The sequence below is a fragment of the Rhincodon typus genome, chromosome 25 (genome assembly GCF_021869965.1).
Source record: "Rhincodon typus isolate 14 chromosome 25, sRhiTyp1.1, whole genome shotgun sequence".
Classification (NCBI taxonomy): Eukaryota; Metazoa; Chordata; class Chondrichthyes; order Orectolobiformes; family Rhincodontidae; genus Rhincodon; species Rhincodon typus.
This window is the reverse complement of record NC_063356.1, coordinates 12,972,478-12,994,890: the sequence shown is the minus strand read 5'-3', so window position 1 is coordinate 12,994,890 and position 22,413 is coordinate 12,972,478. Positions and strand designations below refer to the sequence as shown.

General features: G+C 41.3%; 1 protein-coding gene across 2 annotated transcripts in view; it reads right to left on the bottom strand.

Annotated features, from left to right (window-relative positions):
• The window catches only part of med20 (mediator complex subunit 20), a 24,212-nt gene extending 5,159 nt beyond the window's left edge, over positions 1 to 19,053 (bottom strand). The window contains exons 1-3 of one of the 2 annotated variants that reach the window (XM_020531155.2): positions 18,844 to 19,049; positions 7,368 to 7,519; positions 1,910 to 2,163 (exon numbers count right to left, since the gene is read on the bottom strand). In XM_020531155.2, the coding sequence (XP_020386744.1) occupies positions 1,910 to 2,163; positions 7,368 to 7,519; positions 18,844 to 18,857 (420 nt within the window). In that variant the 5' untranslated portion in view covers positions 18,858 to 19,049. Of the gene's footprint in view, positions 1 to 1,909; positions 2,164 to 7,367; positions 7,520 to 18,843 lie in introns of both variants that reach the window. The other variant, XM_048612174.1, reaches the window with a different exon arrangement.
• Positions 19,054 to 22,413: the final 3,360 nt, after the last annotated feature.

Genomic DNA, 22,413 nt, shown 5'->3' with positions numbered 1-22,413 from the left:
TTGAAGGGTCTCGGCCCGAAACGTCAGCCTTCCTGCTCCTATGATGCTGCTTGGCCTGCTGTGTTCATCCAGCTCTACACCTTGTTATCTCAGATTTTCCAGCATCTGCAGTTCCTACTATCTCCATATACCTGCATTTGGCCCGTCTCCCTTAATACCATTGCTAAACAAAAATGCATTTATTTCAGATTTAAAATTAACAACTGGACTAGCACCAACTGCCGTTCGTAGAAGAGAGTTCTAAACCTCTATCATTCTTTAGGGACATCAGTTCAGCTCCTTCATCAAACTAATGGGTCAGGGGCTACTTAATTTCTTTTTACAGATCACCTATTCTGATATCAATTTAAAAAACTGCAAACATTGTAATTACCAAACAAGGAACAACTGATTTTTCACCGAACTCTCCACTCACTATCATCCACCATCTCCACTCTGTTCCTCTGGCTTCTTCTGAATCCCCAATTTTAATTGCTCAATCAGTGATGGTCATGTCTTCAGATGCCTAGGCCCTAAACTCTGGAATATGTTCTATTATGGAACTTTCTGTCTCACTACCTCAGTTTTCTCCTTTAAGACCCTCATTAGAATCTCTCTCTTGACCAAATACCCCATGGTGGGATATACATCACTTAGCATTTGTTTTGAAATCATAATTTTCATCATCTTATAGTCAGAGTCATACAGCACAGAAACAGACCAACTAGTCCGCGCCGACCAGTCATCCCAATGTGACCTAGTCCCATTGCCAGCATTTGGCCCGTATCCCTCAAAACCCGTCGTATTTATATGCCCATCCAGATGCCTTTTAAATGTTGTAAGTATACTAGCCTCCACCACTTCCTCTGGCAGCTTGTTCCATACACGCACCACTCTCTGCATGAAAAAGTTACCCCTCAGGTCCTTTTTTAAAATCTTCGCCCTCTCACCTTAAACCTATGTCTGCTAGTTTTGGGCTCCACCCACCCTAGGAAAAAGACCTTGGCTATTCATCCTATCCATGCCCTTCATGATTTCATAAAACTCTATAAGGTCACCCCTCAGCCTCTGATGCTCTAGGGAAAGAAATCCCACTTTTTTTTGTTCATTCACGGGATGAGGACTTCACTAGCTAGGCCAGTATTTATTGCCCGTCCCTAATTGTCCAGAGAGCAGGTAACAGTCAACCACATTGCTGTAGGTCTGGAGTCATATGTAGGCCAGACCAGGTAAGGATGGCCGTTTCCTTCCCAAAAGGACATTAATGAACCAGACAATCGGCAATGGATTCATGGTCATCATTAGACTCTTACATCCAGATATTTATTGAATTCAAATTCCACCGTCTACTATGGCGGGATTCAAACCCAGGTTCCCAGAACATTATCCGGGTCTCTGGATTAACAGTCCAGCCATAATACCACTAGGCCATTGCCTTGCCTCCTCTATTCAGCCTCTCCCTATAACTCAAATCCCTCCAATCCCAGCAACATTCTTGTAAATCTTTTTTGCACCCTCTCAAGTTTAACAATATCCTTCCTACAGAAGGGCGACCAGAATTGTACACAGTATTTTAAAAGTGGGCTCAATGTCTTGTATTGCCGCAACATGACGTCCCAATTCCTATATTCAATGTTCTGACCAATTAAGCATGCCAAAAGTCTTCTTCACCACGTTGTCTACGTGTAATTCTACTTTCAAGGAACCATGTACCTAAACTTCTAAGTCTCTTTTTCGGCAACACTCCCAATGGCCCGACTATTAACTGCGTAAGTCCTGCCCTAGTGGGCCTTATCAAAATGCAACACCTCACATTTATCTAAACCAACCCATTAAACATGAAAGAACACTCACAAAACAATGCCAGGGAAATACAAGGGTGTAAAGAACAAGCATCTGCAGCTGAAATTATGGAAAACAATGAACATACCTCAACTGATATGCCACGCACACTTGGTCCCATGGTGACCGTCCCAACCTTTACTAGGAAATCGCCATATTGGTAGCGAGGTCCACGGCTCTCTATCTTGCTGCTTTTTGCATTCTGGAAAAACCCCTTCAGTTTGATCATCAGCGTGTCAAAGTTTGAGTCTGCCACCAAGTAGGGGCCGTTTTCAAAAAGTGCAAAGCAGCTGAGAGGATATTCTGTGTTGTGCATAACGTACATGAACTTTGCAGCCTGCCCTGATGAAAAGTAGGATGGATATCATTAGAATTAATGAGCACAAAGCAAAAATAGAGATTTAAGACCTCGTTATACATCCAGCCTCACAGAGGTCACATTGAGTTCAGGGTGGGTGCTGCAGCTGTCTAACAAAGATGCAATAAATCATGCTCTCTAACACATACACACACACACACAGAGTATTTAGAGTTCTAACCACACTCTGCAGGAGATTTACATCACTTATTAATTGAGTTGCTTCCTCTTCTGAAGGAACTCACTCACTCGTTCAGACTGGCTTAAAATTCTACGGGCATTGGATCACCTGCTGGTGTTACACCTTGATAACTGTGCCACACTCAAAAAGGAGGATTTGGTAGGCTATTCAGCCATGGAAGTCATCATATCAATTTTTACAACCCTGTCCTGTCTCTATGCATAATATGCTATTAAGAGTCAACGGATAATGAGCAAAAACTAGAGCGCTGGCTGATTTCCTTCTCCCTAGCCCAAGAGCACCAAAATCAAATGCAGATGCTCATCCTCTAGAGATGTCTCGTTGAGATTCATTTCAGCAAATGAATGTTGAGTTCAGTGGATTGGAAACACTTAAGACGACAAAATTGTAATGCAGGAAGACATGCAAAATACGTTCAGAGTTTTTAAGAAAATACATAATACATATTACATACATAGACATTATGTCAGTGAATTCCTTAAGTATTTCAAAGGTCTTGCATTCGAAGAATGAGAATGCATGTTCCAACATCAATAGAAATAGCATTAAAGACCAAGTTCTACTGCATTCCTGAATAGGTAAGCCCAAGGCAACATAACCATTTCTATGATATTACGAAGAACTACTCAAAGTTTCAACCAGTTCAGTCTTCCAAGGTAGCACTGAACCTCTGTACTTTTCATAAACATCTTAGGGACACCAACGTGGTGAACATGAATTGATTTAATATTATTCAGGTAATCTTAAGTACATCAATACCAGCAGGAATCATACATATAATAATTCTTAATGTTTCAAGCAGCTGTAATGAGGTACAGCAGTTAGAAATGCACAAACCAAAATAAGACACAATCCTTTCTTCTGAGGAAAATCTATCTGCCTTCAGTTCAGCTGTTTGCCAAGTTACACATCCAAGATTGGTGACATTTTATCTCAGCACTGTTTTGATCACGCCAATTTTAACTTTGAGAACTTTCATGCTAGATTTCTAAATAATCTGACATTCCGAACAAGAAAGCAAAAGAAAACCAAACTTCCTCTCCCCATCTCTAGCCTCTGACTCATGCTGGATGCACATGCACTGAACATAAGGGACAAGAGTAGGCCATTCAGCCCATTAATTAGGACATAGCTGATCTGTTCCTAACTGTCTTAGTTCCAGGGTCTGGTGAGTGAATGAGTGGTAAGAATTCCAGATTTCCAACACTTGTGTGAAGATTTGCTTCCCGACATGACCCCTGACTAGTTTAGATCTAATTTTAAGTCAATTTCCTTGTTCCGCATTACAAGAGAAATTTGTTTCTCTTTCTCTGTCTGTCCTAACAATTCTTTTAATCAGAAATATTTCAAATAGATCATCCCTTCATCTTCTACACTCAAATATACAAGTCTAGTCTATACAATCTGTCCTCCTAATTTAAGCCTTTTAGCTCCAGTATTGTTCTGGTGAATCAGAGAAGAAATTCACAGCATGGAAAGGTCATTCAGCTATTGCGTCCACATGGCTGTCAAGTAGCAATCTCGCTTCATCCCAGCTCTTGGGCTAGTTGACAGTTTTTTGCTTCTGTCCATTCAATCAGCCTGCTCAGCACTCTCACAATCCTCTGAATGGAAAGAAAAAGTTTCTTCTTCGCTCCAGCCCTTCCAAGGCCAATATCTTGTTCCTGAAGTTGTGGCGCCCGGAAGTGAACATGGTACCGTAAATAAAAATAGAAAGCGCTGGGAATACTCAGCGGTATCTCTAAAGAGTAGCAGTGATAATCTGTTCATCCCAGATGTGAAATCATCAATCGTGCACGAAAGCTCCAATAGTGTTTTTGGTGGGGGTAGGGGTGCTTTTTGTTGCAGGGGGATGTGCCATTACAGATTTATACTACTCATGTGAAGATGTGCTTCGTAATATCACTCCTGAATGGCCTAGTTCTGATTTTGAAATTTAATCTTCTTCAAAACCGGACTTCAAATTGGGTCTAACTGAAGCTTTAGATAACAGCAATACAACTTCAACATCATTATATCCCAGCCACTTGAGATAAAGGTCAACATCCTACCAACTTTCTTAATTACTTTTATTGCCAGACAGATGGAGAGCAACCCATTTAGCTTAAAACAAAAGACAGTTTGTTTCATTTATGTAGGTAGAATTATACTTCCTGGGTCTAAAACATGACATAGATGAAACTGCCATTAGAGGAAGATAGTAAGATTTTCAGTCCACTACAATGTCAGAAATTGAACCACTGAATGATGTAAGATTTTCAATCATAGATTTTTCAAGTTTGCAACAATTATTCTGCTACTGTCACCCCTCTACCCTTCACAACACGCGCACAATCTTTTGCAGCATTGTCAGGTCTTGCTTGTGCAAGTTATTATTTATTAATCCAGGGTTTCCTCACAGGCCAATATGCAGGCTGTGGGGGAGGGTGTGTCTGCACCTGTGCATGTGCATCTGTGTATGGAATTGTTGTGGTGATGACTTCAGAGCTTTGGTCAAGACAGGAAAGAAATTCAAGATACGCGCTAATGTCCTGAACGTATCTCATTGGGAGTCATAGAGATATATAGTGCGGCAACAGACCCTCGGTCCAACTCGTCCACACCAACCAGACATCCTAAACTGATCCACTCCCATTTGCACCATTTGGCCCATATCCCTCTAAACCCTTCCTTTTCATGTACCCATCCATATGCCTTTTAAATTTTGCAATTGTATCTGCCTCACACACCCCTTTGACAGCTCATTCCATAAACATACCACCCTCTGCATGAAAAGATTGCCCCTCAGGTCCCTTTTAAACCTTTGCCCTCTCACATTAAACCTAGGCTCTCTATTTTTAGACTCCCCTACTCTGATTTAAAAAAAACCTTGGCTATTCACCATATCCATGCTTCTCATGATTTTATTGAATTGAATCATTTATTGTCACATGATGTCGAGGTGCCAGTGTTGGACTGGGATGGACAAAGTCAGAAGTCACATGGCACCAGGTTATAGTCCAACAGTTCATTCGAAATCACAAGCTTTCCGAGTGCTGCTCCTTCGTCACTAGATGAAGGAGCAGCACTCTGAAAGCTTGTGATTTCAACTAAACTTGTTGGACTATAACTTGGCGTTGTGTGACTCCTGACTATATCTCACCATGTGCTTCATTCCCTTAGCCAGTAAATGATTATTCATCAAACATTTAGGTCTTTACAATCTGTAATAAGGTTAACATTAAAAATCCAGTCACTTGAGGGGGAAGAAAACTGAAACCTCATTCGCCACATCCAACACTATACCAACCACCATGAACATTCCAATCTCTCTCACTGACTTAGAAAGTTGTAAATGAACAATTAGGTGTGTTGCCACTAATAAACTAAAATGATTTTGATTACTTGGGCCTCGATTTGCTGAAATACTTTGAGGTGAGTTTTGGTATTTCTAGGCTGATTCTTTGGGAGATTTTGCAGTCCAGTTCTGCAATTTCTGCTCACATTACTGACTGAATTGGTCCCAAAGCAAACCAAACCTTGAGTGTGTAATGGGTTGTTTTAAACTGCACTGTATAATGCAGTTGGGCAAAACTGGACTCAAACTGCCCTTGATAGCAATGGATGGGCCACAATAGAATATATTGATCATGATGCCGGGGTGAGGCAGGAGGGAAATCCAGCTAGGGTACAGCTCCTAACCAGGTTGTTGCTATAGTGGTAAAAATGGACCATCAATTTTTCAGTTCCATTATCCACTTTCATTACCTGGGACCTTTTATGGACTAAAATCGTTTTACAAAGGTTAAAACATTGACTTCCAAAGGCTAAGTGGTCATATGACCAGGTTGAGCCCAGCTCAAAGTCATTAATAAACAGGAATCAGTCAGAGCTGAAATTAACTTCATTACAAAAACGCACAGAGACTAAAATTTATATCCATTGGTTGATTTACACCTTTCTGGATGGTACGCATATTAAGATGAAAGTCACTTATAGATTATCCAACTTGGAAAAGAACATAAAGTCAGAACAGGATTAGAATATAGATGCTTGATGATTGGTGTGGATACAATGGGCTGAAGCGCCTTTTTATGTTCTGTAAAAGCTCTGACTTTAAATTGCCTATTTTATTTGAGACACTATTCCTTTTAAACTTTATACTTATGTTTACTTATGTGTTTGATGTCACTTTTTTTTTTCAGGTAAATAAGTTATAAAATGCCTTTTACTCAAGAAAAACTTGTAATTGGCTCCAAAACTTTTGGCAAGTATCATGTTTTATTGGAAATGTGATGCAGCCCATACCTAAAAAAGAACTAAAAATCTTTGTTGCAGCCAAATAAGGGGTTAGAAGGAGGGGACCGATTCTGACCCCACCCAAAAAATGGAGTTATAACAACATCTAGCCTGCACTGTTCTGTGAAACAATTCTGAGAAATTGCTCTGGTTTTCAAAAACAGACAGGGACATTTTGTTAAGCTTCATTTATGCATTAATTTTCCAATTCAGCGGTTTGTGAAGTTACACAATCTGTAACAACAATATGCAGTTTGCACTGTTCTGATTGGTGGGCAAAGGCTGGCAAACATTGAGGCACCCAGCACCCCAGAGGTCAGGAGCTTATGGCATATGCCCGATTGCCAAAGGCTGGGGGCGGCAGCAGGTGAGGAAGGTCAATGGAGAAATACAACAAAAGGAAGGGTAACTAAGAGCAAAGTACAAAGCACGAGACAGGAGCTGTAGGGGTGGGCTTCAAGGTAGTTGGGGGAACAGAAATGGTGTAGGAACAAGGGGTGGAATGGGGGTGTTGAAAGGAATGGGATGAAAGGAATGAAAGGATTTAAAGTATTGCACCAACGATACCAACTTGGTTTCAAACGTTTTGCAGAGCTCTGCTAGCTGTGCCTATGTGTCCCTTTACATTTTACAACTTGTGAAGAAATGATCACAAATTATTACACGGCAGAAAAGGACTTGTGGGTCTTCAGTGTTTGTGACAGTTACCTGGGATGGTCACAGTTGGTCCTGCATGATAGGTTTCACAGTCCACACAAAACGTCCCCTGCTTAACAGCACCCAATATCTCCAGTTTCTTGGTGAGCATTTCCACTGCTTGCTGAACACTCTTGCCCTCAACTGCAGGAATCTGGGAAACACTGTAAATGAGAATCAGCAGATTAACAAAACTCAGCAGAGGTTCAAGTGCAGCATTTTGGGTTTGGGGGTGTGGAGTGTGGAAAGAAGTGAGTTTTGCATTTCCATTCCATTTTCTCCCCTCATGTCATGAAGAGATCTTCCTATCTGTGTGATACAGATGCATGGTGTTTTGGAATCCAGCCCAATAGGGTTGGCAGGCTATTCAACCACACAAAGCATCATCGGCATTTTTAATGAAGACATTCAGGTGTGTTATGACAATCTCTGTAATAGATAGGATTTGAACCTGGGCGTTCTGTCTCAGAAGTAAGAACACTATCACTGCAACACAAGAGCTCCCTTAAACTCATAGCAAGAACACTTCACAGTCTGATCAATTGAAATCAAAGCTCACAGTTACCTCAAGTAAGGAAGTAATTGTTCCAATTGCCTGAGGGATATGGCTGGAAAATCCACCTGAAAACTAACCATTTCAATATTGCAATGCTGCTAGACTGGAGTGATCCATAGGGCAAGCAGGCTGCTTTAAATAAAAGTTTGGGGGTGGGTGTGTGGACAAGTTTACTAAAGACAGCATTCTCCTTCATACCAGCTCACAAACCCCATTTCACAATTTGTCATGTGGAATGTGAATGAATGACCATCCGTTTTCAGGCCCAGAACCATTATACCAGTTATTGTATCTCAGCAACGATTAGGAACTAATCCTAATACTTGCACACATCAGAGGCTAGCCTTCTCGCAAGTTCCTGACACAGACTTTTTACAACAGGCTCTCAGATACACAGCTTTCTCTTCACTCTGTACAAAAAACAGAGTCTCAACTTACAAGTCAGTACTTGAGAAAGGAAAAAAAGAATCACCCAATTAGTGACTGTTGGTACAAACCAAATCCGTTAGGAAGCAGGAAATGAGAACTGTCTGATCCAATCAGATCAATTACAGACCAGGAATAGAAACTGACAGAACCAACCAGATTGGTTTGAGGGTGAAACTGGAACCTGCACAAATCAGATTGCGTGTTACTTAAAACAACGGAGGTCATAAATTCTAAACATAACAAACAGGAGCTGGAGTCAGCTATTCAGCCCCTCAAGTCTACCCCAATATTCAAACAGATCGCAGCTGATTTTCTACCTCAGCTACAGTTTCCTACACTATCCCCATACCTGCCAATTCCTTAACCATTCAAAGGTTCCGTCTCAGTCTCGTCATGATTACATGACTGAGCCTCCAGAGTTTTCTGGAGTGGAGAATCCCAAACATCAACAAATCTTTGATTGGAGAAATAGGTTTCCTCATCTCAATCCTATATGGTCGACCCTTCAGTTTGAAACTGGGATCCCTAGTTCTAAATTCCCCGAATAGCTCCCAACATCTCTCCTGTCGAATCCCTTAAGAATTGTATGCGTTTAATGAAATCACCTATAATGATTCTAAACTCGAGGTAATTTAAGTCTTGTCTACTCCATCCCTCCCAAGACAATCACCTTATCCTGGAAATATTTTTTCTGCGCAATCTAAAACAAGAACAGTCTTCCTTGAATAAGGCAAGCAGACCTATATTCAACACCCCAGCTCCTATACAAGGGTGACACAATGGTTAGCACTGCTGCCTTACAACACCAGGGACCCGGGTTCAATTCCACCCTCAGGGATTGGAGTTTGTGTGAAGTTTGCAAATTCTCCCCATGTCTGTGTGAGTTTCCCGAGTGCTCTGGTTGCCTCCCGCTGTCCAAAGATTTTTTCAGGTTAGGTGGATTGGCCATGCTATATTTGGCCCGTGGTGTCCAGGGATGTGCAGGCTAGGTGGGTTAGCTACGCAGGGTTACAGGGATTGGGGATTTGAGTGGGGCAGGGCGGGGTGGGGCGTGGTTGGAATCTGGGAGGATGCTCTTCAGAGGGTCAGTGTAGACTCGATGGGCCGATTAGCCTGCTTCCACACTCTAGGTATTCTGTGATTCTGCGACTGGTACATTTCATTGTCTTAGGAGTTAAATATTAATGTAGCATTTGTTTTCTTAAATATTTGCTGTATCCACGTCTTAACTTTCAGTGATTATATGGACTCCCAGGTCCCTCTGAAAGCCAATATTTCCCAATATCTCACCTTTTAAAAGATATTCTGCTTTTCAATTCATTCTAACAAAAAGCAGACAACTTCATATTTTCCCATATTGTACAAGTCACGTGTCTCAAAACCAGCAATTCACAGCCAGGTCTACAAATGAATAGAATTAGTTTTATTGTCACATATTCACACGAGTACAGTGAAAGGTTTACAAGTCACCACTTAGGGCGCCATCTTAGGTACAAAGGTACCTAGGCAAAAAAAAGAAAAATAAAAAGTCCAACATTACAGACGTTCAAAAGTATAAAATCACAGTAATAAATCAGGAAAATAAATAATTAAAACGTTCAGAATAACAGTCCTTCCACAATGATGTAATCAAAAAAGAAAGAAAAAGAGAAATTAGTCTATTTCATGGCTTGAGAACCCCACCCCCCACCCTGTTGGAATCCCAAGCCGAATCTCCACACACCAAAGAAAGTCAGTATGGATTTTGCCAGTCTTGGGATTGGGCAGTTTGGGCTGAGTCAGGTAGGTCAGCCTAAGCGAGGTCAAAGGTCACTCAGATCAGAAAAAGACAGGTAGACACTGAAGCTGCAGAAGCTGAAAACTTGTCGACATGCCCATGTGTTATTTTACTCATTGAATAATAATTAAAATTTCCTCCCTAATGGCAATGTGGGTCCACCTACAGCACATGAACTACGGCGGTTTAAGAAGGGAGCTCAACACCACCTTCTAAACGGGAACTAGGGATCAGCAATAAATGTTGGCCCAGCCAGTGATTTCCATGCCCCGTTAGTGAATTAAAAAAATACTCATGGCAATTTAACTTCTTTTCTTCAACTGTATTCACACATCGGCAGTTTTTAGCTAACCGGAATTTGAGGCACCATACCACTATTCCATCTGGCACGTGCCTAGAGACTCCGTTCACCCGTCAAATCCTTTCACAGCCCGTGTTCCCTTCCCCATTTGGGAAATCAAAATACACTACCTCCCCTGGTCCCCTTTACTCACCTGATTAGTTATGCCCTCATAAAACTTACTGCTGGCCAGACACCATTTCCCTTTCATAAATCAACAATGACTCAGCTTAATATTATGATTTCCCCACTTCCCGATTATCATGCCTCAGAATTTTCCCTACTATTGATGTAAGGATAACTGGCTATATTTTCTCTCTCCTTCCTTTTTTGAACAGTGGGTTCAGGTTTTCCATCTTTTAACCCATGAGACTGGTGTAGAAGCTAGGGCAATTCTGGAAGAATTTGCAAAATGAATGAACAGCTTTGAACAGTTGTGGTGTATTCACTCCCAAAGACATTTATAGCTTATAACCAACCAGTGAAATTCTAAAACCTTTTCTTTTCCCAGAGAAGTAATTTTTTTGCAGCCTGGCTTCTGCAATGGTACTAGTTATTAGCTTCTAGATTTGAAGAAGTTGAATTCTCTACGAACTTGAAAATGTTTTAAAAATTTAAAAAAAGTCTCAGAAGGGATTATTTGATTTGATTTATTATTGGCACATGTACCTAGGTGCAGTGAAAAGTTTTGTTTTGCATGCAGTAGAGGCAGATCATGCCATACAAAGATCATATGTTGATTCAACAAGGCGAGGAATACAGGTTACACAGTTGCAAAGGTGGTGCAAAAAAAGCAAGATCAACATTAGATTTGAAATTAGTGAGGTCCATTTACAATTTACCAGGATGTTTTCGGGAATGGAGGGTTTGAGTTCTAAGGAGAGGTTGGATATGCTGGGACTTATTTCAATGGAGCATAGGAGGTTGAGGGGGAATATTATAGAGGTTTATAAAATAATGAGGGGCATAGATAAGGTGAATTTCTGAAGTGTGAGGGATTTCAAGACTGGGAGCATATTTTTAAGGGGAAAGGAGCATGATTTAAAGAAGACATGGGGGCAATTTTGTTTTACACAGAGCGTGGTTTGTGTGTGGAATGAAATTCCAGAGGAAGTAGTGGACACAGATACAGTTACAACATTTAAAAGACATTTAGATAAGTTTATGAATAGGAACTGTTTGGAGGGATATGGGCCAAGCTCAGGCAGGTGGGACTAGATTAGTTTGAGATTATGGTCAGCATGGACAGCTTGGGCCGAAGGATCTGTTTCCATTTAATCCTGGGCGCTGGCTTTACCTGAATAATCCACAGTACTTGCAAACTAAAATCTAAAATAAACCAGGGGGAAATTGACTTTGGGATGATCTAAAAGCAACCAGGAGATCAACATATTTAGGATTGTACTTCACTCGGAGATAGCAAGAACGACAGATGCTAGAGTCAGAGATAACACAGTATGGAGCTGGAGGAACGCAGCAGGCCAGGCAGCATCAGAGGAGCAGGAAAGCTAACGTTTCAGGTCGGGACCCTTCTTCAGAAATGGAGGAGGGGGAAGAGTGCTGGGAAATAAATAGAGAGAGCAGGGGTGGGGCTGGGGAAAGGTAGGTGGGATGGTGATAGGTGAATGCAGGTAGGGAGTGGCAGGGATTGGTCAGTGGGATGGGTGGGGCAGATAGGTGGGACAGAAAAGAGATGTGGCAGTAGTACCGGGTTTGTTGAATTATATGGTCGAAGAGTTTCAGGGCAGAGGAGATTACCAGTGGGTTGCAGTGGGAGAGAGAACAACGTCTTTAAAAGACTAGTGACATGTTGCAAGTTATTTTTAGTCCCTTTATACTGTCAGAACAAAAGCTCAGATTGTTACTTTGCAGAAAGGAGTCTCCATCATAAAAGTACTGGCATTCTCTAGAGGGAATTAACACTGGAAACAGTCAGATCTAATTCCCTGAAGAGAAATGCAGTGTTTTTTTGTCAAGGTTCATCCCGAGCAGCACCGCCTCAAAGGACTCTGTACCCTACGGGCTGTTCCCAAGAATGCATATTGAGACATTAAATGTGGCTGCAGGACTATCAACTTGGTGGAAGATACTCTTCGGTCTGTCTGAAACTTCATGGAGTCACATGATAGTTATAGCACAGGCAGAGGCAGTTTGGCCCATTGTGTCTGTCCCAGTTCTCTGAGGTAAGCATTATAACTCAGTGCCATTCCCTTACTTTGTTGCCATTAACCTGAATAATGTTTCTATTTAAATAATCATCTGATGCCCTGGTCTGCTGGCTGGCCTTCCATTGCAAAGTGTTGTCCTCTATTGTGTTGCAGACTGGCACATTCCAAGATCCAGGGCTATGTGTTCAAGAACACGAAAGCTTGAGACAGAAACCGCAGAGACACAATGAGGGAAAAGATCACTGTCTAATGCTTTTCAGCCAAGAGCATACTGAGGGATCGGTAAACTGTAGAACCCATCATGCTGTACACCTGACAAGGAATGTACACTGAGAACATCAAAAGTATTGAAATTGTACTGAGACATCTGAGTGGAACATGGTGTTTGCTGAAAAATTCATTTCTATGTCACTTTCCAAAATTTCTAATTTGATGCCATTTCGTCATTGGCATGTATGTTAACACGGAATGCATACTGTACATATTAATACAATTACAATTGTACTGAAACACCTAAGAGTGGAACGTGATGAATAGAGACAAGATGAATTTTGTTGTAAATTTTGTAATTTAAGCAGGAATAGTTTGTAAGGCACTTTTACAAATTTCATGAATAAAACATATTTTGGAAAAGAAAAAAAAAATTGAGTTGAAAAATTGAGAAAAATTGAGCCTGAGCAGATTGTTAAAGTCGTCTGGTTGAACATTTCAACAGCAGAACTTTCAAGCAAAAGTAAGACCTAGTTTGACTAGTAGCAAGAAGAACCTTCGCCAAAATCTTTCTAAAATGTGCCATTGCAAAGCAAGTCTGCAAAGAGATACCAAAAAAACCCCAAAGGACTAATGATGCTGGAAGTCAGAAACAAAAGCAAAATTGCTGGAAAATTTCAGCAGGTCTGGCAGTGTCTGTGGACAGAAAGCAGACTTAGCATTTCGTGTCCAGTGACCCTTCTTCACAACTGATTTTGTAGTGAGGAAACAGTTGGTACATATACTGAAGATATTGGGGAGGCAGGGTGGGGTAACAGAGTGGGGGGGGAGACAGAGAGTAAGTGACAGGTGGAGATGGAACCCAGAGAGAGACAAAAATGGCTGGGCAAACAAAGCATTGGGTAAATGTCAGCCTGGGAAAATCAATAGCTGCTAGTAGGGACCATTAGTGGCTGACAATGGATTGTTTGTGGTAGCATCCAATGTAATGACAAGGCCTAGTGTGTAGGGGTTGGGGTAAGGTCATGGGAGAAGGTGCTCAGGCCCTAAAGTTGTTGAACTCAACAGAGTCCCAAGCAGAAAAATGAGGTGCTATTCTTCCAGCTTGCACTGAGCTTCGCTGGAGCACTGCATCAAGCCTGAGTTCCCCATTAGCTGCTATCATTCCCCGAGGATGACCTTTACCCATTCATTTTCCTGCCTAACTGCTTTTTACTCTCTCTGGGCTTCATCCCCACCTATCGTTTACTCCTCCCCTGACCCCATGTTTAGCATATATGTTGACCTTTTCCTGGTTACAATCAGTTCTGAAAAAGGGTCACTGGACCCAAAACATTAACTCTCCTTTCTCTCCAAAGAGAGAATGTTGCCAAAATTGTGTGCTGTTTTTATTTTCTAGAAAGAAAAAGCATGTTCAAATATTGGTTGTAAAAGTATAGGTACACCCCCAGCAATGGGAAAACTCACTTCAACTGAGTCAAGAACCACCCAACTGAGTCCATGTCACATGTGGTACAGGAAAAACGGGAGTGTCAGGCAGTCAACAGTGGGAGGGCAGGGGTGAAAGATCATATGATGAAACCTCCAAGATGCCCTCCGACCTGAGTTGATAACATTACTTGGGCTCCGTAGCAAGGGCATATACAACAGCTTTAGCTTTTGAATACTGAATACTATGCTGCCTGGGATCATTGCAGACATGGGTTGGTTTGTTAACTTAAATCTGTTGTGCGCAATAGTTAGTATTCTCAATGAAAGGAAGCAGTTCTAGTGATATGATATGATGTGTTTAAAATATTCAACCTTTCAAGGATCAGCTGTGGTATACTCCACAATGTTAAAAGGATTGCACACACAGTTTTCTTGACAGCATAACCTTGAAACCCATGAAGAAACAAAGGTCAAATCATTGGCACTCATCAACTTTTAGCAATTCCTGCTAGCAACTGCACCTTGATGTACTTCAGGTTAAACAACATTCTACTCTCAGTTTACTTGCAGTTAAAGATATGAGAAGACAGTGCCTTGTTGCACTCTCACAGAATCCTTGGAGAGTGATTTCCAAGATCAGGATTGGGAACCCAATATCTGGGTAATTTCCAGGTGCCAACCCTGTGCTATAACAGGTCTTGATTTTCAAGAGATTGTCTGTGTGTCATGGAGATAAAACCAACTTTTGTTGGTATTTACATGGATAGACATTTGACATTATATAAAACAACAAGGGCTAGAGAATCCCTCTATGCTATTTCGAAATGCAAATGCCCTAACTGGGCCACTGCTGAGCTCAGCATCTAATTATGGGCACCAAGCTTTAACAGGACGTGGGATCTGTCTGTAGAGAGCAAGTGGCAAAGGCAGATGGCAACTATGATGAGACTTGCTGCTACCCTGAAGGAAGCAGGCAACACCACAGAGGGTCAGGAGCCTAACTGTGAGCATATGTTGCCAAATGGCCAAAATGAGGGCTAATATGCATAATCAACCACCAACTCAGTTCCCTTCCTCGATATCTCTGTCTCCACTTCTGAGGCTAGGGTGGCCACTGATATACACGGCAAACCAACGAACTCCCAGTTCCCTCAACTGTACATCCTCACACCCTGCTTCCTGTAAAGACTTTATTCCATTCTGCCAGTTCCTCTGTCTACGTCGCAACGAAGAGGGTTATCAAAGGTTACAAAGAGATCTTGATCAACTGAGTCAATGGATTGAGGAGTGGTAGATGGAGTTTAATTTGGATAAATGCAAGGTATTGCATTTTGCTAAAACAAACAAGGGCAGGTCTTATACAGTTAATGGTTGGGCCCTGCATGGTATTGTAGAACAGAGAGACCTAGGGGTTCAGGTACATAATTCTTTGAAATTTACATTCCGTGTAGACAGCGTGGATAAAAAGGCATTTAGCATACTGGCCTTTATTGCTCAGACCTTTGAGTATAGGATTTGGGATGTCATGTTGAAGTTGTACAGGACATTGGGGAGGCCCCTTCTGGAGTACTGTGTATAGTTCTAGTTACCTTGTTATAGGAAGGATATTATTAAATTGGAGAGGGTTCAGAAAAGATTTACCAGAATGTTGCCAGGATTGGAGGGTTTGAGATGGGCTGGGACTTTTTTCACTGGAGCATAGGAGGTTGAGGGTGACCTTATAGAGGTTTATAAAATCATAAGGGGCACAGATAACATGAATAGCAAGAATCTTTTCCCTAGGGTGGAGGAGTTCAAAACTAGAGGCCATATATTTAAGGTGAGAGGAGGAAGGTTTAAAAAAGACATGAGAGGCAACTTTTTTTACGCAAAGATTGGTTCATATGTGGAATGAACTGCCAGAGGAAGTGTGGATGCAGGTACAGTTACAACATTTAAAAGACATTTGGATAAATATATGAATAGGAAAGGGTTGGAGGGATATGGCCCAAATGCAGGCAAGTGGGACTCGTTTGGTTTGGGAACATGGTTGGCATGGACGAGTTGGACCGAAAGATCTGTTTCCGTGCTGTATGACTCTATGACTACGATCCACTGTAGTGAAAACACTTCCACTTATCCTTAAATTAAAGCTGACAGATAACATTATAGAATTGTACAGCCCAGAAATAGCCCCTTTGGTTCAACTCATCCATGCTGACATGATATCCTAGATTAATCTAGTCCACATTGTGTATGAAACTGCTTGGGTTTGTTGATCTTCACATTGAAAATTATCTTTACATCAACCCAGTTAACAAACTCTTCAAGGAGCTTAACATTAACTGGGGGCAAGCAGCTCCCTGTCACTCCTGGAGCAGTGCCCCAGGGGTGTTAGGATTCAGTGCCAGCCTCCACGAACACAAGTTTCAAATCGAGCTCACACCTACTCCCAGTGGTATATGAGCATCCAAACTCTTGTCTTTGTCTGTTTTAAGCCTTTATTCAAAAGATGTTCACTCAAAAGATTGGCTGTGTGGAGCGGGGAGATAAGACCAACTTTTGCTGGCGTCTATAAGGGCATTTGATATTATATAAAAACTTTTAAAATTTATTCATTTTGAGAGATGTGGGTGCCTCTGGCTGGCCAGCATTTATTGCCTATCCCTAGTTGCCCTTGAGAAGGTGGTGGTGAGCTGCCTTCTTGAACCGCTGCAGTCCACCTGCTGTGGATTGACCCACAAAGCCATGAGGGAGGGATTTCCAGGATTTTGACCCAGCAACAGTGAAGGAATGCCAATATATTTCCAAGTCAGGATGGCGAGTGGCTTGGAGGGGAACTTGAAGGTGGTGGTGTTCCCATATATCTAATGCCCTTATCCTTCTAAATGGAAGTGATCGTGAGTTTGGAAGGTGCTCTGAGGATCTTTGGTGAATTTCTGTAGTGCATCTCATAGATAGTACACACTGCTGCTACTGAGCATTGCTGGTGGAGGGAGTGGATGGTTGTGGATTCAGTGCGAATCAAGCGGGCTGCTTTGTCGAGGATGGTGTCAAGCTTCTGGAGTGTTGTTGGGGCTGCACTCATTCAGGCAAGTGGGGAGTATTCCAACACACTCCTGACTTGTGCCTTGTAGATGGTGGACAGGCTTTGGGGAGTCAGGTGGTGTTACCCACCACAGTATTCCTAGCCTCTGACCCGAGTCCAGTTGAGTTTCTGATCAATGATAACCCCCAGGATGTTGATAGTGGGGGATATAGTGATGGTAACACCATTGAATATCAAGGGGCAGTCGTTAGATTGTCTCTTACTGGTGATGGTCATAGCCTGGCATTTGTGTGGCGCTAATGTTACTTGCCACTTGTCAGCCCAAATCTGGATATTGTCCAGATCTTGTTGCATTTAGGCACAGACTGCTTCAGTGTCTGAGGAGTCGCGAATGGTGCTGAACATCGTGCAGACATCGGCGAACATCCCCGCTTCCGACCTTATGATGGAGGGAAGGTCATTGATGAAGCAGCTAAAGATGGTTGTGCCTGGAACACTACCCTGAGGGACTCCTGCAGAGATGTGGTGGAGTTGAGATGACTGACCAACAACAATGACCATCTTCCTATGTGTCAGGTATGACTCTCACCACTGGAGAGTTTGCGCCTGATACCCATTGATTCTAGTTTTGCTGGAAAACTGCAAGGACTAGAGAAACTCAGCAGGGCTGGCAACATCAGTAGAGACTGAAACAGAGTTGATGTTTCGAGTTCAATATGAAGTTCATATGAATCATATTGGACTCAAAACTCTACTGATTGTTTCTCTTGTGACAGAGACCCTCAGATCCAAGTTGCCCTAGCACTTTCCGAATTTAATTTCAGATCTCCAGCATGCGCAGTACTTTGCTTTTGTTTTCCTGCACCTTTAATGGTGCCTTCAACCCAAACCGCTCTGAAGCGTAGAAAATTTACAGCTGTGACAGGCACCATTCAGGCCCAGTGTGACCATATCACTTTCCAGAGCTTGGCTTGTGATCCTGCAGGTTATGGAACCTCAAGTGAACATCCAAGTATTTATAAGTGTGAAGAGGGCACTTTCAAGCAGTAAGTTCCAGACCCCCACCATCCTCTGGGGCAAAAATAAACTCAACTTCTTGTTCAAGTTACAACTCAGAGCAGAGACAGCAAAGCAAGTCTCGAATCTTAAGCCCTCTGAGAGGCCTAAATATTAACATGCATGTGGATTCCAGTTACACCCACGTCAGGCAGTACAGAGGAACTGATCAGAATCTGTAATCATGTCAGAAATAAATAATTTTAAGATAAAAATTGACGAATCCGACACAAGCATTTTACCTTACAGTGATTTGTAATGTATTATACTACACGTTCAAGAAATACTGGAGGGTCCTGGCATAGAGGGATGCTTTGGTGACTTTTTTTTGCTCTTATATAATACAAATTTAACGTTTGAAATTGTTTTGGAACTCACAGGCTGCTGAATACACTTGCCTTCAGGTCTGGGTGCGTTGCTAAGGCTCAACTCCCTCCCCCTGCACTGATAGTTCTGTTTAATAAAGAGAGTTCATAAAGAAGGTGCCTCTCACCAGGTAACACCCATCCTCTCAGCTCCGGCTCTTCCTCCAACTCTGCAATCCTTCAGCACCCTCCGGAGTCACCTCCTGCTGCAAAGATACGATCACAATATTCCGCTTTTCCTTTCAGCGCCAAAAGCGCTCTATCCTCGACCTCCTCCCCGGAGCTATTCCCACGACGACGCTCACAAACCCTCCAAGAGGCATCTCTCACCTCGCTCACAATGACTCTCCCGCAACCGCGCCCCTACTGGACAAGAAGACCTCCTGGCTGCCGCTGGCCTTCAGAATCAGGGCTTAACAGGTATCCCAGCATTAAAGATCCAGCTCACACAAGCATCTATTGCCTTTAAGACAAACTTGATCACGATCTCGTACCGTAAGTGAGGGAATTATTTAAAGCAAAATTAAGCACAATTTTTTAATTAAATAAAGAGGTATTCCATCTACACTATGTTTTCTACAATACAGCAGTGACTACTGGGTTAGTGAGATAACAAGGTGCAGAGCTGGATGAACACAGCAGGCCAAGCAGCGTCAGAGGAGCAGGAAAGCTGACGTTTCGGGCCTAGACCCTTCTTCAGAAAGGCTCAGATTCTCCAGCATCTGCAGTTCCTACTATCTCACTACTACTGGGTTAATAGTGGTTTTCTAGGATGGAGGATTTCAAGACTGGGGGCACATTTTTAAAGTGAGAGGAGAGAGATTTAAAAAAGACACAAAGGGCAAATTTTTTACACAGAGGATGGTTTGAGTGCAGAGTGAACTTCCTAAGGAAGTGATGAATGTGGGTACAACTACAACATTTGAAAGACATTTGGATCAGTAGATGAATAGGAAAGGTTTGTAGGGATATTGGCTAGGAGCAGGCAGGTGAGACTAGTTTAGTTTGGGATTATGTTCGACACAGACTTGTTGGACCGAAGGGTCTGTTTCTCTGGTGTATGACTCTATGACTACTCGTCAAAGTCTCCTGCGATAGGGTTAGATTTAGGGTTAGGGTTAGTCACCTCTTACTTCAATCGAAGAAGTCCCATGTAGTGCCAAAATGCATATTGTGCAAACTAAAGGAATCCAGAAAAAAACACATAAGAGATTAGATATCAAAATAAAGTTTAACTTTGCAGGTCTGACAGCATCTTACTGTTTTTGTGTGTTTCAGATTTTCAGCATCCACAGTTCTCTGTTTTATTATTATGTTAGAATTTAAGTTTGTATTTTATAGAGTTCATAATAAAATCCACTAAAATGAATGAAAATCAATAGATCCTTTAATTTATTCTACATGCATACCTACAGCATTTGACTGAAAGGCCTTTCACACTTAAAAATGCCAAAAATATTTTTAAAAATTTCAGTAAAGCCAGTTATTTCACATTGGTTTCTTCTGTCCTGAAGATTTCCCTCCAGACAAAATTAATTTTCAGTTGGATTTGGGATTAACAAGAAGTGAACTTTATAGATCAACAAGGAATAGACTGTTTGTTTTAAGCAAAGTTCTATATTGTTAAGAGAACATGGAGTCATAGAGTTGTACAGTACAGAAACAGATCCTTCGGTCCAACTTGACTGCCGACCAGATATCTTAAACTAATCTAGTCTCATATGCCAGCATTTGGCCTATATCCCTCTGAACCTTCCTATTCATATACACGTTGCAATAAACAAAATAAAACTGGTATTTGATTATAAGTGAATATTTATCCAATTTATCATGATCAAAATCACAAATTATATGCATAATATGCATGAACACAACTACTGTGAAATATTTTTATACAGCAGTTTAAATAAAATTGAGTACGAGGTTGATTGAGAATAGTTTAACAAGCAGTGGATAGAAAGCTCTGTAAAATGATCAAAGAGATCACAATTAAAACTTAAACAGTGAGAATTCACTATTGTTATTTAACAAGAGCTCTCTTAAGAACAGAAAAATATAGCTGGAGGAGGTAAATCTATTTCACTCAAAAATGTCAGGCACAAACGATCTACTCTATGCCCATCAAAGACAATTTTTTTCTAAAAGCACAAAGAAGGTGACCTTCAAATGCATTTCTTCCCATCTCAAAAGTAACAGTGCAAAACTGTACAATATCTCTTTCCTCCTGCATTTTGAACTATAATGGAAATCTTAATCAAAAATGACATCTATCATGTCTCAATAGAAAAAACAAAAGTTCTATAACAACGATTATTCACTCATGCAGGTTTTTCTGTTCCCGAAGGCCACACGATCCCATTCTTGACCTGAAATGTGTACAGATTTTTAATAAAAACACATGATGTCCTTTTTTTTGCCCCAGAAACTACTCAAGATATATATTGTTCTATGGGGACAACCATTTATTCTTGTAGGAAGGAAGTGCAATTTAGCAAAAGTAGAAGGTTATTTCCCACTTTGGAATAATAATGAGGGAAATAAAACCGTAACACATAACAAAATTTGGGGAATTACTTTAAATGAAACATACCCCATAGGCTTTGTTCTACTGACAATAAACAGTGACTTCCTTTCTAAAAGTAGTTTTGCATATGGATGCACAAATCAATGTAGTTTGGAACAAGTAAATGTTGGCACCAAATCAGCAATTAACAGAACTGAAGGAATCAGCCAAGACAGGCCATCTGCAAGTACTTTTTATTGTCAAAATAGACAAATAAATCAAGTTTGTATCTGATATGTTGTTATAAATCGACTGCTGCTCCATACAAGGTACTCAGAATACATTGCAAGTGTTGAAATGTTATCATATCTGCCATATCCTAAAAAGAAGAGTATCCACAATTTACTGTATCTCAAATTTTTGGTATGTTGTCATCTTAACAAAATACTTGCATAATATATGTTCATGTCTACAAGTGTTTACAGACATGCAAAATGGTGCTGCAGCAGAAGCATATTGACACAATGAGTTCCCAACAACTTTAACATTTTGATGTTATCTCTCCACTTGCTGAACAAGGTAGCACAATACTGATTGAAGCGAAGAGGCAGCTGCCAAATTGATCCTGAGGAACCAGAGCATTCTTGACCTCTGCCGAACATGTTAGTAACCGTGTACCATAGAATCACACAGCACAGCAGGAACTAGCTTGGTGGTTTATGACTATACAGTCTCTTTGGAAGGGCAATTCAACTCGTCCCAATCTTCTGCTCATTCCCCATAGCCCTGCTATTTTGCCTGTTCAAGTAATTATAGAATTATACAGTAATTACATTTCAAAGTTTTGAAAATACTTCCACCAACCAATCAGGCAGCACATTTCAAAATCATAACAACTTGGGTCTTAAAATCAAATTCTCATCTCCCAGCTGGATATGAAAGAAGTGTGAGAGCTTGGAACAATGATAGGAAAGTGAGCCTTTGGGAGAATCTGTCTCATTTTGAATGAGACTGTGGAGATTTTTTTCATTCACTCATGGGATGTGAACGTCTCTGGCTGGGCCAACACTTATTGTCCATCCCTGGTTGCCCTTAAGAAGGTGGTGGTGAGCCAGCTTCTTGAACCTCTGAAGTCCATTTGTCTGTTAGAAGAATGAAGTCCTTAAGCAATGGGCATGGACTGGGATTGCCAATT